Below are 16,083 nucleotides of genomic sequence, written 5' to 3'. Positions count from 1 at the left end.
ATACATGCGATATTAAAAATGCCATGTATTAACCTGATATTCTCATATGCTTCAAGAATGGAGAAAAATAACAGATTCATATATTGATTCTTTTAGTAATACGTGGTTCCAAAATAGAAGTTCAAAGAGTAAAAGTTCACGGTCGTTGTACCACAAATTTAGTATATTCGATATGAAATATTTCTATCAAATGCCTCAACAGAGAAGAAAAACATTTAAATATGGACGAATCGACAAAATAAATAGTTCAATAATGTACCATGTGTACTGAAAAAACACTACTTAGACAAACCAATTCTTTTTAAAGTAACTTTCTAAATTATGTTTGAAACTGTTAAACAATGCATTTATTTAATAATTTATTGTTTGTCTTTTTTTTGTTTTTTATAATAATTTTTCACAATATACTTTCCAGTATCCAAATAATTGGTTTGTACTCTTCTTTGTAATGTTTTATTTCTGAAAACGTAGCATTGAAGTGTATTTTCCGGAATTTGCCGCATATCACCGGAATGCCATGCGATAACGTTACGGAAAGGCATGTGATAACAGTCTAAGCATTTGAAGTTTTCATATCAGCCCGCTAAGCACAAATTCAAAAATATAGAATTTACGTTTATTTAACGCTATTATCATACAGTACAAATCATTTGTTATTTATTTAAAGTATATGATAAATGAAGTTATCTACTAAATTTAGTAGAAAATATAGAATAAAAGCTACTTTTAGTTATTGTTTGGAACTGTTTTTGGTATTAGTTTAAATAATATTTTATTCAAAAAGTGCATGAAATGTAATTATACAATATAAATACAGGGATTCGGAAACCAGAAAAACTTATATAAATCTGTCTCCCTTTAAAAAAAATGACAAAATTAGGAAAAGAGGGACGAAAGATACCAAAGGGACAGTCAAACTCATAAATCTAAAACAAACTGACAACGCCATGGCTAAAAATGAAAAAGACAAACAGAAAAACAATAGTACACATGACACAACATAGAAAACTAAAGAATAAACAACACGAACCCCACCAAAAACTAGGGGTGATCTCAGGTGCTCCGGAAGGGTAAGCAGATCCTGCTCCACATGTGGCACCCGTCGTGTTGCTTATGTGATTACAAATCCGGTAAATAGTCTAATTCGGTAGGTCACATTCATGAAAGGAAAATAGTATATAAGAAACTCGTATAATCTAATTTTCAATTTACATTTAACATGTTTATTCTGTGGTTCGCCCGTTACTCAGAAGTCAGTTTGATCGAAAAATGTGATCAACTCTTTTTATTATAATTATGGTTCATGTATCTGAAAAAAAGGTAACATTAAATCAAAGTTTCAACATCTAAATCGACATCGACATAAAGATAATTGTTATGGACAAAATCTCCCTGTTTTTTTTAAATATATCTTTGAACAACTTAAAAAAATATTTTCGTTTTCCTCATCAATGATGAGTTCACTACCTGATACTAATGTTTGTACATTATAAAATAATATAGCAGCAAACACTATTTGCTAGAATGTCATAATTATAGACTCATCAGGACACAAACAATTTCGACACTTCCAATATATAATGATTATATATTGAAAGTGTAGAAATTGTTTGTGTCCTGATGAGTCTATGATTATGACATTCTAGCAAATAGTGTTTGCTGCTCTCAACTTGCCCACATTTACAGAGGCAGGAAAGAACAATATTTTTCTGGAAAAGGTGTTCATTTAAGCCACTGCAGTTCAGTCGTAGTCTGGTGTGAAGTATTTGGTCTTTTCTACAACCAGTATTATAATATGTAGAGACTTTCTTAGTATCTCGATTTATGTAATTTTTAAGTGTGGATTTTGATGGATTACATCTAACATCTTGTGGAAGCCTGTTCCATTCACGAATAACAGATGGTAGGAAAGAATTTTGATAAAAGGTAGTTCTACAGTTCATATTTTGGACATTAAATGCACTTCTAGTATTACAGTTATAGACTTGATATAGTTGTTGAGGTACCAAACTACAAAGATAATTAGGAGCTTGATCATGAAACATTTCGTGAAATTTCCCAACAACCGTTATCTTGAAAAATTAACCCTAAATGTTTATGTTCTTCAATCTCTTGTATCAGTGTATCATTTATATATATTGGTGGATTATGGGGTTTTGCTCTTTTTCTTGATATGGTCATAGTTTCAGTTTTTCTTGGATTAAAATTAACAAGCCATTGTTGAGACCATTGGTGATTTTTTTCTATATCAGAATACATTAATTCAGATGTAGCATACTCGTCCTCAACAACTATATATAATGACGTATCGTCAGCAAAAAGTCTGATGCATGATATCACATACAATATCGTTTATGAATAATAAAAATGATACAGGGCCTAAAATTGAGCCCTGGGGGACACCTGCTTTAAAGCTATACACATCAGAGGTCTGTCCTCCTATGAAAACTCTTTGTCTTCTTTCAGATAAATAACTTTTAAACCATTTTAGTAAGTCCCCTCTTATTCCATATTTTTCTAGTTTAAAAAGGAGGCCTTCATGCCAGACCCGGTTAAACGCTTTACTGATATCACAAAACACAACTCTTATTTCCTTTCCAAAATCAAGGGCTTTAAACGATATCGTTTGTAATATAAATAAGTTGATTAACAGTACTATCTCCAGGCATAAAACCTGATTGCAAGTTTGTAATAATTTTATAACAAGAAAGGAAATTAAATAAATATTTAAAAACACATTTTTCCATCGTTTTATCAATAATAGATAACAGAGAGATTGGTCTATAGTTTGATAAAATTTCTTGAGAACCACTCTTAAAAACTGGTATTACATTTTCTATTTTCCATTCATAAGTGCATAATTGAAGAGACTTATTGAACAACAGAGCTAGGGGATAGCTTAATTCTAAAGCAGCATATTTAATAAATCTTGGACTAATGCTATCGGGGCCTGTTGGCTTAGACACATCTAACAAGAGAAGTTGGTCATAAACTTCCTCTTGCGTTATAATTACAATGAATTACATTATCTAATGTATGTATGATTTCATCAAAATTTAAATCTGGGATATTTGCAGATGAGTCATCAACACTCGAATGATCACAAAAAATAACGATTAAATGCATTTGCTTTATCCTTATAATCGTCTAAGTAGGTATCATTTAATAAAATAGGGGGGTAGTCTGAGGATTTGGAAGGAAATCCAGCCAGGTTGCGCAATTTTTTCCACCAATTCTTAATGTAATCTACGTTTGAATGTAATGATTCACATTGTTTTTCAAAATAATGCGTTTTTGCTAGTTTAATCAAGTTTACGCATACATTCCTAATTTTTTTGCTTTTTTGTGCGAACGTTTCCGTTTACGAATTTATCTCCTTATAAGTGACGTCATCCAGGGTGGATCTTTCGTGCGAACAACAATTAATTTACTTGGTATATGCTTGTTAGCATCTAGATTTTTTTGTGTAACAATGGAGACTGCATTATTCAAATTTGTATCAAGTATTGTGTCCCAGTCAACTTGTCTTAACTCCTCGCAGTAGCGATCGTAGTCCCCTTTTTCAAAATCCCAAACCTTACGTTTAAATTGGGTGTATTTCGCATGTTTCGGTTTGTGCAAATTACGTATTCCACTTACTGGACAATGGAACCTAGTGTTTGCTTCTAAAATATTTTCACTTACTTCGTGATATGCAAGAATATGGAAATCATTAACTATAAGGGTGTCGAGGAGTGATGAGGAATTCTCACAATAATAGATTGGCTCGGTAATTGCTTGGTGCATACCATTATCTAATAATATGTTTTTTTTTAATTATTACGGTTTGCCAGTAGTAAGTTTTCGTTGAAGTCACCCAGGACCACAATATTTTTTATACCACTGTTTACTGCGTTTTTGATTGACTGATTTATATGATTCCAAATATGATATGGTAAATCCGGGGGTCTGTAAAATAGGCCAAACAAAACTTTACAATCCTTAACTACTACTTCAACCCATAAGCATTCGAGAGTATTGATTTCTAGATTATTTCGTCGCTTACTTATTTTGTTTTACATAAATCATGACACCCCCTCCAGGCTTATCACCTTCTCTGTCGTTACGATAAGGAGCCTTAAAGTTAGATAATGCAACTGTCGAATATATTCGGCTTTAACCAAGATTCTGTTAACAATATTATATCTCTATCCCCAAGCACTGCTTCCAAAATATCAAGTTTTTATTTAACAATTTGAATATTAATGCAAGTAAATGTGATCAAATCGCCAAGATCTAAATTCGAAACTGAATCATTTAGGTTAAAATCATTGGCAAATGATGGCCCAGGTTTTGTTTTAATATCACCAGAAATCAATATAATAAAAACTACAAGAAATATCAAATAACAAATAAGCTCAGTTTTTACAAAAAGGCATCTTCATACGTCTTTACACACTTTGGTAGTTAATCGTGTACTTGAAAATGGTGTTATGGAAAGTTCATCTAATTCAAAAATAACAGTATATAATAGAGCAATTGTGATCCCTTAATAACCATATCGAAGCATAAGTAATACAAGAACAACAGTATTCATGTTAATACATTTTGTATGATGAAGTCGAGTTGATCTCGTATAATTTAACCCCACCCTTATTCTATAAGTAGTTATATCAGTAGACATATAAAGTTATAAAAAAAATGACGGTATAGAGTACAAGGGTGGGGCTTCAACAATATAATAAATAATTTCAAACAGACATAAAGCATGGCAAACCACAGAACGGGCATATAAAACAAAATAAAATAAAACGAACAAGATAAACATATATACACAAATTTTGTTTAGTTGTTGGTTAAGGCCTTCCAATGTGACTTTACTTATAAAGATTCAAATTAGTATAGGATTTGTCCATATGTTTTCAGTTTACGAACTGGACAACAACAAAAAAATAAAAAAAAGTTTTCTTTTTTAATCAGCATGGACAAGGTATTAAATGCAAATGTATCTATGATAAAAAGGAAAAGAAAAAACAAACAAACAATCAATACCCCCCCCCCCCCCAAAAAAAAATAAATAAATAAACAAACAAACAAACAAACAAATAGAAAAAAAAACCAAGGAATTTAAAACAAAATATAAAATTTAGCTCTTGTAACTGGTATGTTTCAAATCAAAATAATAATGTCAAGGAAGGAATACAGAAAAATCTGAATGTTGGCTTAATCTGTTTATTTTTTCATTCATCTTAAAGAAGCATAATATGAACTTTATGAAAATATCTTTTCAAACGTTTTAGCAGTGCATAATACTTTCTGAATGCTGTCTTATAGAATCATTTGTCTAAGTAGACAATTTGAATTAACATATTCGAATTAAAATAATAAAATGTAGAAAAAGAACCAGTTCTTGACAATAAATCAAGAAAAGACATTCGAACAGACCAAATATTACAGTTACATGTACAGATATTTCAAAAATGAAAAATAATATTCTTTTACTCAGAACAGTTTCAAATTACTATTTCAGACTGAGATTTTGTACAAGTAGTATCTTATATATATAAAATTAGAGGTTTGCTAAAAACAAAAACGTTCAGGATAGATTCAGTTCCCATTTCCCATCACTACTTATAATAATACTATAGAATAAAAGCTACTTTTAGTTATTGTTTGGAACTGTTTTTGGTATTAAAGTAAGGAAATAAAGTATGATTGCAAATGAAACAAATATCCACCGAAAATCAATAAGACGCGGCTGTAAGAAAGTATGGTATTGTAATCAATTGATATCCAGATCGCAAATAAGAGATCATTATTTAACATTACGTTGTTATTATAATTGTTGTTATATATATAAGCAAAAAATAATTGTAGATACTGTTGACTTTACATATTCAATTAGATTTTACAACTGTATAGACCATCAACATCAAAATACATATCATAACAGCATACACAATAAATATGAACATCATATATACAATTTAAAAAAAAATAAGTTTACAAAATTTAGTCATGATTATGGCCATTATTTGCTCGTTCCATCGATTGATCGCGCTGAAATTTGTCACTTTTCATGGTTTACCCTTTTTTAAATATACCATGTATTTCTGGTATTTTGTTATACTTCTTCACAGTTTTATCAGTGTTTTTGAATGTCGTATACAGTATACCATGCCTTATCGATCTTCTTGACGTATTTGACTTTGTTATTTTTGTTTCTTTATAGTGAAAAATGTTATAATTATACCATATTGTCTTATATTAAGGATTTTCGAAGTAACGATCCTGGGTTCTAGATCTAGGGATTTTGATTAAAAACATTTCAGTTATTGAAACATTCTCAAATTATAAAAAGTTGGTATGACCCCACTTGAGTAGGTCTCTGTATCATTTATTTAATCCTTTTATGTAAAACAAGTAAACATATGGTTCTGAAATGTTGTATCTTTAAGATATTTGAAAATTTCGAGATATTCAAACATAATCAATTATAAGAAACATTGAAACAAAATCATTGCATTAACGACAGAGACAAAGGTGGCAGCTGATGACTTAATTGATATATCATTTTATAAAAAGTTGAATGTCTGTGATAAACAAGTAACTAATTAATAAATGACTTCTTTTATAAGACATATAAGAACTTAATTTATATATGATTCAATACATGACAAACAGGATAATAATTAATAATGTTAAGGGGTGAAGATTTCAATTTGTTTACAAGATATTCAAAGAGCATAAAATGTCGAAGACCCTTTGGGACTCATCTTTTATTTGATTTGTTTGTGTTTATGTAGAACATTTTCAATGTATTAGGCTATAAATATTATTTACATATTTTTCTAGATTATGGTTATGGTAAAAAGGACATCTAATAAATGTCCACCGATCTTTCGACCCCATAGTAGGAAATTGTGTTCACCTAATTGTACATCAATTAATGACATTCAAAGAAGGAAGATATGTTGTGTTAAAGTTTGCTTTCAATGTCGATCAAGTGAGGCGTATTCCTATACCAAATTAAAACTACTGGTTATCTTCTGGCGCGTTTTTCGGTCTACTGCTGTAATTCCGATTTCAGTATTCCCAAAGACAGCTTCAACATCTACATATCTTTTTGCCCTGCATGGATTGTGCAATTTAATTCTCATTTCTCCTATAACTTTGCAGCTTTCTTCGTCAATGTGACACGGATTTTCATCTGTAGATATATATATTTTAAAAATGATTTCGTCTTGATTTGCGTAACTAGTAAAAAACTCTCTCTGGATCTTTTTTCCGCATCTCACATCTTCGTTCTTTGAAACCAATTTTGCAAATAACTTGTGGCAAAGCTTTTCACCATCTACTAGTTTCATGTACTTCTTGTCATCTTGCTTGTCAATGAATGTACGTGACGTTTCAATGCCATAGCTAAATCTCATTACTCTGTATTTCACTAAATCTGGGTTATGTCCAAACAAAACTGCACCCTTTAATATAGATAACTGAGCTTCCCTTGGTACAATGATCGTTTTGTCTGGGAAAGATTCGTTCACGCGGTCCTGAATAAGTCTACATTCCGCAAAACCACCAACTAGCATAATATGTGTCACACCCGACGCTTTTTTACGCTGTAAAACATCGTTCATTAAAGCAACAATATCGTCAATTGTAGGTATGACGAGTTTCATCATTCTATCGACGTTGATTCTAATTTTATCCCCGCATAAACGTATATCGTTTTTTAGTGGGGAAGACTTAATCGCTGAAGTAAAATCTTCCCCTAAGAATTTCTTGCACAATTTTTCCAATGAAGAACATGGAACTACCATATTAACGTAGTCAGTTTTTATTGAATCAATTGTTCGTTTTACAGTCTCAAATTCACGAAAGAGACTTAAATAAGCCGAAAGATTGTAATCCCTTAGAAACTTCATTAATTGACCACCTAGTATTTTTACCAGAAGCTGAAAAAAACGGTCATCAACCGAAGTCCCACCACAATTACTCCCATCTGCTCTGCTCAGTTCTTTCAATTTTCCATTTGCCATCTTCTCATGAACAGTAATATCAGCAGTTCCACCTTTAGACAAAAAGCATAAAAACTATAACCCTATGTCTAAATTTATTCTGTGTTAATCAACGCAAATATTAGTCGAGATACAGTGTTTCCATATAACGCATAGTTCCACAGTGTGTGCGTCCTCTAATTTTGTTAATATGGTTTTTTACATTTTTTTATCAAACTTGAAAATACATTTGTTACTTATTCGTTTGATAATTATCAGATTGTAAGATAATCAAAACATCCGTTGGCTGGTTCTACTAAACAAATAAAGTACTACACACTTATCATTATATACTGGGATACGTTGGAGGTTTATGCAAAGTAGATTTGTTTTTTCGATTAGACGATAGCCAGATCTTACGTCTGGAAACCAAATTGTTCAATATTTAAACAATACATTAATTCTATTAAATAATTGAGTTGTTAAAGCAATAAAAATTGACTAGTGAAATTAAACCCATTATCTGAAATTGTGTGTAGGACCACAGAAAATCCCTAACCATTCCTTAAATAGGGATGGTTACGTGTGAAGGGTTATAAAATATGAAGTTTTTGGATTGGTTTGTAGCTATAATCGACCCTAAAACTGAAAATGTGGCATCAGTAATGAGGATTAACAAACTTATTAAGACTGAAGAACTTATAAATTCTTTGTCACTTCGTATGCTGATCATGTGAAAATAGCGCAATTTTATTCATTCAAACATTGTTAACAATAGTTCTCTCCTCTAGACATTTTGGTTTTCAAGATGCGTGGCTATATACCGAATGATATACATATTTAAGACTTCACTGTTAAGAGTGGAGAAATAACTTATTGACAGAGATTCTGTAAGGGAATGGTTCGCCTGATATTTTAAACAATACATAAAACTATTTATGTTACCAAATTACCGTGTAGCGGCTTATTTTCGAGGGTATAACATTTCGCGATTTTCAATGATTAAAGTATACGAAATATTTTAGTGATTATTATTTTGGCAGACTCAAATCTTTTATCAATAAATTTGCATGAACATTTTCATATTGGCGAAATTCATTTCGGCGACTTTGTTCTATTCACGAAAATAAGCGAAAATGTACGTGTTTCATTGGTTTTGCGAGTTTCTGAGTTGCTTGATATTCGCAGAAGTGATTATTTTAAGTTATTTAAGTATGTTATAAGTCAATTGTCATTTAACATATCAAAACAGACGTATACAGAATGAGATATGGTAATTCAGTATAAATTGAATGAATTGCTCACGTACACATTCGTATAAGTGTCCAGTGGAATTATTTTTGCATTGGACTATTTCTAATAATTCTGACGAGTTTATTTTTTCCATATTTGACCAAATGTTAAGATGGTGATGTTTTACATAAAAAGAATACGCCAGTATCATACTTTAGGAAGCGCGAGCTCTTTATTGAAGTTTTCAGCCGTTTGTTCTTGATATTAAGCGTTATGGATTGCACAGTTTTAGGTCTGAAAGTGGTATAGTGCTTGTGTTAATTTAGGTTAATCAGACTCTTTTTAAGAGACACGGTAGATGGTGTTTCGAAACGACAAACGATGGTATCGTGGAGGATTATTTAGATAATTTCTGTCGCATTTATTTCAGACTTGTATTGCATGATATAGATCACCTTTAAAAATATTCCGTTCTTTGTGTTTTCGGCCCTCGGCTCTGTCGTGTGGTATTGCACTTTACTCTTTTTTGTTATTTATTAGTATGATTATTATCAGTGGTTGTGATATATGGGTGTTTACGGAAGAAGAACAATGAAAATATTCTGTTCTTCGACTAACTAATAGTTTAGTTAGCATTATGTCTATCTCAAATTGTTTATGACGTGCATGTAAGTCAATGGATTTCGTTGATTTTTGTCTGTTATTTTACTTTCTTTTATCATTAAATCATGAATCAGGTCGTTGGTTTGCTCATTTAAATGTTAAATAAGTCTGTATTGCCTTACCTCCAAGATCGACCACCATGTAACTGGTTCCAGTTTCAATTCTATGTTGCTCCTCTGCGGTTGAATATTGACAAAAGATTGACGCTGCTTCTGGTTCTAGAGCTAGTATCAGTCTATCGGATAGAATTCCGGCCTGAATTCAATAAGATGAAATAAGTTCACGATGTAAATTTCATGAATATTTTCAGTAGAAAAAACCCCCAGGTGAGATAAGATCAGGATTGCACTTTTGCCGGTGGATGTATTTGGATTACACATTATATTACCTTATCATTATCCCGTGGTGCGGATTTATTACTGCTTGCATATTGGGACATTATAAACTGTGTGTGCCGATACATAAATGTCAGTTGATTGATAATTGAGTATAGTTTAAGAGAGGCAAAGGATATAAAAAAAAACATTCAAACATATGGGTCGAAAATAAGTTGACAATGCGATGTCTTAAATTGAAAATGATTAAACAGTAAACAAAACGTAAAAAAAATACTGATCTCCGAGGCAAACTCAAAACGAAAAGTCCTTATAATCAAATGACAAAACCAAAGCTAAAACAAACCAAACGTATGGAGTCGACTGCCATATACCTGACTTCGTACAGGCATTTCATAATGCAGAAAATAACTGGTTTTAGAGCGCGAAACCTCTCACTTGTATGACAGTCTTATCAAATTTGATTTTAATGACAACGACGTGTGACCAAAACATAGAGACACTATGGGTAAAGTTGTCACAAATAGGGGTACAACAGCAACACGAACCCCACCAAATAACCGGGGTGATCTCAGGTGCACCCGAAGGCCAAGTAGATGCCGCTCCACATATTTGCACATGTCGTGTTGCTCGTATTATTACAAAGCCGGTAAAAGTATAGTTCGGTAGGTAACATTTATAAACAAGGAACTTTATAAACATCATAGAATACCAAAGAATGAGCAACATGAACCCTATCAAAACAAGGGTTGATCTGATGTGCTCCGGAAGGGTTGACAGATCCTTCTCCACATCTTGCAAGTATCTTAAGTGACAAAAGTCGGATAATATGTCATTTTCCGAACTTAAAATACATTTGAGGAACTTTGCTACTCAGTTTCAAAATAACAAGATTTTCATAACACTAGTATATATTGATAGGGGATTGACTTGATAAATTCTTTGTTCTAATATATGTTTTCCAAGGGTTTTGATATGATTGAACCGTCATAGTAACGAGTAACTATTTAGAAAAGTTTCAATACAAATAACTCAGCTATTTCTTTCATTTTTTTTTCTTTTTAAATTGAAAAAGTTTCTTCGGCGATATGTTACAATCAAATTTTAATTTGATAATATTGATGTAAAAGAAAGGATAGCATATAAATATTCAAGCAAAATCGCTGAGCCTGTATCTTGTGTCATGGATGAATAATTTATCTCTGTGTGTTTTCTATTGAAAAACACAACAGGTGGGTGTATAAAATATGAAAAAAAATGCAGAACAAAAATCCCCAAACATGTATGTAGTTGCGGAACGATCAAGCAGTTAAATATCGAATAAAACAAACATTCAGACAACCTTTGGGGTATATATAGTATGATATAAGGTATTCTGTCTATGTACAAAGATTCTAACAACTGATTTTTTTTTATTGTGAATTACAAATCATAAAGATAGAGTTTAACATTAATTTCATATTTACTAATTTTCACACGTTTCTGGATTTATTAGTATACATTTTATTTCACCAGGAAGGGGTTCAAAGCATGTAAAGTCTGCATAAAAAGGGAACTATTTTGTGAGTTATACCTACACTTTCAGCACATTTTCTCATAAACTGTTTTGCGCCGTCAGTCCAAATAGCTGGTACTGTAAGAACCCATTTTATTTCATTCTTTTTTATTGGATTTGGTCTCCTTTCAACCATATCCATTAAATGATCTACAAGTGCTTTGATAGATAGACCAAACACCTGAGTTGCAAGCATATGTTTTCCAGACAAATCCTTTAAAGTCATCGTAGTTGTGATGTTCTGTAATATATTTTTGATCAATTGATAAAAATGTATTTTCAAATTACATTTTGCGTGGTTTTAATTAAAAATTGCAACTAGATTAAATGAAATCCAGTCACCAAAGTCATAGTCATAGTCAAAATATATGTTATCAAAACAACAAAATTCATTATTGGTAAACATGATTAATCTCGACATGCTTTCAGTTCGCTTGAATAAAAAAAATAATTTATAATTATAAACATTTTGAATTTGAAAGCAAATCTTTTGGGTGGTCGGAGCTTTTGCTTCTTTTCGTATTCTTTTCTTACATAGATTCAAAACATTTAGAAATCAGGTGATGAGTTTCAGTTTCAATAAGGGTATGAACACAAACAAAAATAAAATATATACAGAAGTTAATATAAGAGGTTCGTTAATCTGTACTAGGGTTGGAAAGATTTTAATACTCACCTGTTATTTGGAACATCAGAAAAACTAAAGATAAATAAAAACACATTGAATATGTATCGATTGATATTCTAGTCTGAGATAACATTACTTATTTACTAGTTATAAATGGCGTTAAACTAGCTTAAGTAACAGAGTGTTTCGGTGCTTCATATTACTATTTGTTATATGTCAATGAAACAACACTGAACAGAGAATAAATGGCATAGAAATTAACAACTATAGGTCAAAGTACGACCTTCAAAAATGACCAAATTCATACCACATAGTCTTCTATTAATGTTTCGAAATGGCAATAAATAAACATTTAAAGTGATAAATCTAACAGCCTGGGTACAAAACAATGAACGGAAAACAAATTTGATACACAGGAACAAACGAAAATCACTGAATTACAGGGTTTTGATGTGGGACAGGCACATAGAGAATGTATAGGAGTTTTAAATATGCTTGCAAGCCCCCAACCTTCCCCTTAACTGAGACAGAGGTGTAACAGCACAACATAAGATAAGTTAAGATAAAGTAATTTATAAAAAATGACTTAGATAAAAACACAAAAACACTTATGAACGATAAAGGGTATTTAAATATCCCCACAACAAGAAAGATACTTATTATAGATCTGGAAGCACCTTCAAAGTCAATAACAAGTTATTGAAAGATCTAGGTGTCCTATATACTGCATGCAACAAAATTGCAGCAGAGGGGTAGCGTCATGTCCTTGAGTACTGAAGGTTGTGGATCAAATTATTTTTTTGAAGAAAAAAAAATCACTTCACGTGGTATGTAGATGTAAAAGAATAGAACTACTTATCTCGCGGTCAGAATATTGTGTTTGTTAATTTGTTAAAATCATATGAAACCTCAAATTAAAAAAAATGATGCATCTGGGTTTTTTTTAAAACAAATTAGAAAGTTTTCATTATCAAACTTATGTACAGATACTTTTTTCTAAAGACAATTCTTTGATTTGTCCACATTTAAAAGGAGTTTACTTTTTTTTTTAATTGCTTGCTTCTAGGAAGCAATTCGCCGACATATTTTGTCCGTATGCAAGTGACCTTAGCGTGACCCTATTCGTAAAAATCCGCTGATCGCGAAACCCACGGATCTGTCACTGAAATTAAATATTATCTGATTATACATGGTATGCACGGGCTCAACACCCATGCTTCTTTGTTGATTGTTTACTATAAGGTGACAATCGGTACAGTATGGCTTCAAAACACGACAATTAATGAGTCGCCATATCTTTATAACTGAAGAGACAGAGAGAGAAAAAAATTGACGACTATACGATATGTTTGCGTAAAAAATGATGAAATCGTGCACAGAAGACCAGTTTATGATATATATGTTGTGCACAAGTTATCATTCTGTGCAAATTATAATTTGTACAAAAAAATTGTACAAATTATAAGTTGTATTTGGACTTCGTACAAATTATAATTTGTACAAAAAGCGCACGTACAAATTACAGTTTGTACACAATGAGTTAAAAATACACATTCGACTTGTACACTAATTCAAGTTATGTTTTTCGTCATAAAAAAGCATTGAAACCTGGTTTAATCCACCATTTTCTACATAAGGAAAGGTCTATACTAGGTCAGAAATATGACAGTATTATTTGTTTGGATATGCGATTGAATTATGGCACTAGGAATTGCTTATTTTATTAACCTTTCGAAGTGTTTTGTGCAGCATCTCTCCTTACATTACATAAAAGAGAATCAGTTTTTAGCGCCTTTTAAGTGCTTCACAATACGACTGTTGGAGCTGAGTAGACATTGTTTCAATAATTTGATTCCTCCACAAATACCATGTTGAAATTCCGTCCGGAAATTACAATTTGTACCAAGTCAAAATACAAATTGTAATTTGTACAATTTGTACAAAATGATAACTTGTACACAACATATACATTGGTTCAATAATTGGATAAACATTATTTTTCACCAGTCACTTGTTTCATATGACTTTTAAGGTAATATGTTTCCTTGTAGAATCACTACAAACTGCTCAGAGCCTTAAAAAACATATATTGTCCTCAACCAGTAAGGTCGAACAAAAATTTTGTAGTTGATTGTAGTGAATGTTGCATTATGAACATGTGTGTTAAAAATTCTATATAGCATTTATGTGAGAGTGTTTTTGCCCCAGATGGGGACCTCACTGTGACTTGTAGATGAAGAACAACAATAGAAGCGTTGTTAACTTGCTTTATTTGTTTTTTTTTATGTTTTACGTGAACTGTGTCATGGGTGGGTAGCATATATTTTTCTTTTTCTATTAAGTAAAATGTATCGTCCAACTTTATGTTAAATGATCAACTTCTAGTTTATGATGAAATGCAAGTTATATTTGTTGTTGGAGGTTACCACCAAACTATTATGAACATAGTGCTGAGATGCATCAGTATTATGAGGTGCTAACATTAACCTTATTGCTATGCAATGTCATTTTAAATCGTTGAAAATAGTAGTATTCATCTTTTTTTCCATCGAGTACGATATCTCCATATCGGTTTTCTGCATCATAGCCAAAAGCAACAAACTGTTTCTCTCTATCGAGAAGAAGACAAGTGGGTGCTTTGAGTGATAACAGTCTTGTTTCTCCACTATTCCATGCATGGTTTGCAAATATTTTATGTGGATCATGAATCATGGAAAATGCATATCCAGAATATGTTGTACCAAAATCTAAAGCCGCAACCATCATATGGTCAACATTAACTGCCATTTTTTTCTGAAATTAAAAAACAATCTCGCTTAGAAGTATGTTTTTTTTATGTTTTTGTTGATCGCCCACCTGCCAAGAGAAAATGTGTCTTACTTCGTGATATTCCTTGAACGGTTATTACTTATGTACATGTAAAAGGTTAATTATCTAACAGTACGGTTGATTTATTTGATTATCGCATAGTTGTATCTTTGTTAAGTTTGTCACATCATTGTTTATTTTTAAAAGCATATGTTTTTTTTTGCATACAAATCTCTGAAGAAATGTTTTAATTGGACGGCTAGTAAATCTACGGCAAGGATTTACTTACATATAAAAGCAGCAGAGTGAAACAAACACAATAAACACAAAACATGAAAAATTCCGGATTATTTTCTCAAAAACTAGAACATCTATTAGTTTTACTATGTCAAAATATTATAAAATAGCTTTTAGTTACATTGTCATGATAGTTTGGACTTGTATTGTAAAAATAATTGTATATAGTTAAAAATTACATATTCATTACACAAGTACATTTATTATTGTTTTTGTTGTCTGTCGTTGATGCCAGAAGTTCGTCGTTGTATAGAACGGTTTGCATGTTGTGTAGATTATTATATGATTTGTATATCCGTTTCTCTGTGTTGAGAGTTCATGCAGGTGTTTGTGTTGTATTTCGGTCACGTTGTGCTGTCATTTAAGCGATATGATTGAACACTGTCTTATGAGCGGGAGGTTTGGCTAGCCATAAAACCATGTTCAATCTTCCTTTTTTTTTACAGGTAATAATTCAGGCATATGACAGTTGTTATCTATTAGGTCGTTTCTACGTATGTTTCATTTACGTTTGTTTGTTGTTGCACTTCAGTGATCCAGTTGTTACGTTGTTTCCCACGGTTTAAATTTGTGACCAGGATTTGT

At 31.5% G+C, this 16,083-nt stretch overlaps 1 protein-coding gene across 1 annotated transcript; it reads right to left on the bottom strand.

Moving 5' to 3' along the window:
• Positions 1 to 5,197: 5,197 nt before the first annotated feature.
• LOC139498919 (heat shock 70 kDa protein 12A-like) lies at positions 5,198 to 15,186 on the bottom strand. The gene is made up of 3 exons (XM_071287509.1): positions 11,788 to 15,186; positions 9,998 to 10,130; positions 5,198 to 8,053 (listed from the first exon to the last, which is right to left on the bottom strand). Exons 1-3 carry the CDS (start codon positions 11,989 to 11,991, stop codon positions 6,999 to 7,001), a joined length of 1,392 nt encoding a protein of 463 aa, XP_071143610.1. The 5' UTR covers positions 11,992 to 15,186; the 3' UTR covers positions 5,198 to 6,998.
• Between the last annotated feature and the right edge of the window lie 897 nt (positions 15,187 to 16,083).

This window comes from Mytilus edulis, chromosome 12, assembly GCF_963676685.1.
Source record: "Mytilus edulis chromosome 12, xbMytEdul2.2, whole genome shotgun sequence".
Taxonomy (NCBI): Eukaryota; Metazoa; Mollusca; class Bivalvia; order Mytilida; family Mytilidae; genus Mytilus; species Mytilus edulis.
This window is presented reverse-complemented; position numbering and strand designations above follow the sequence as displayed.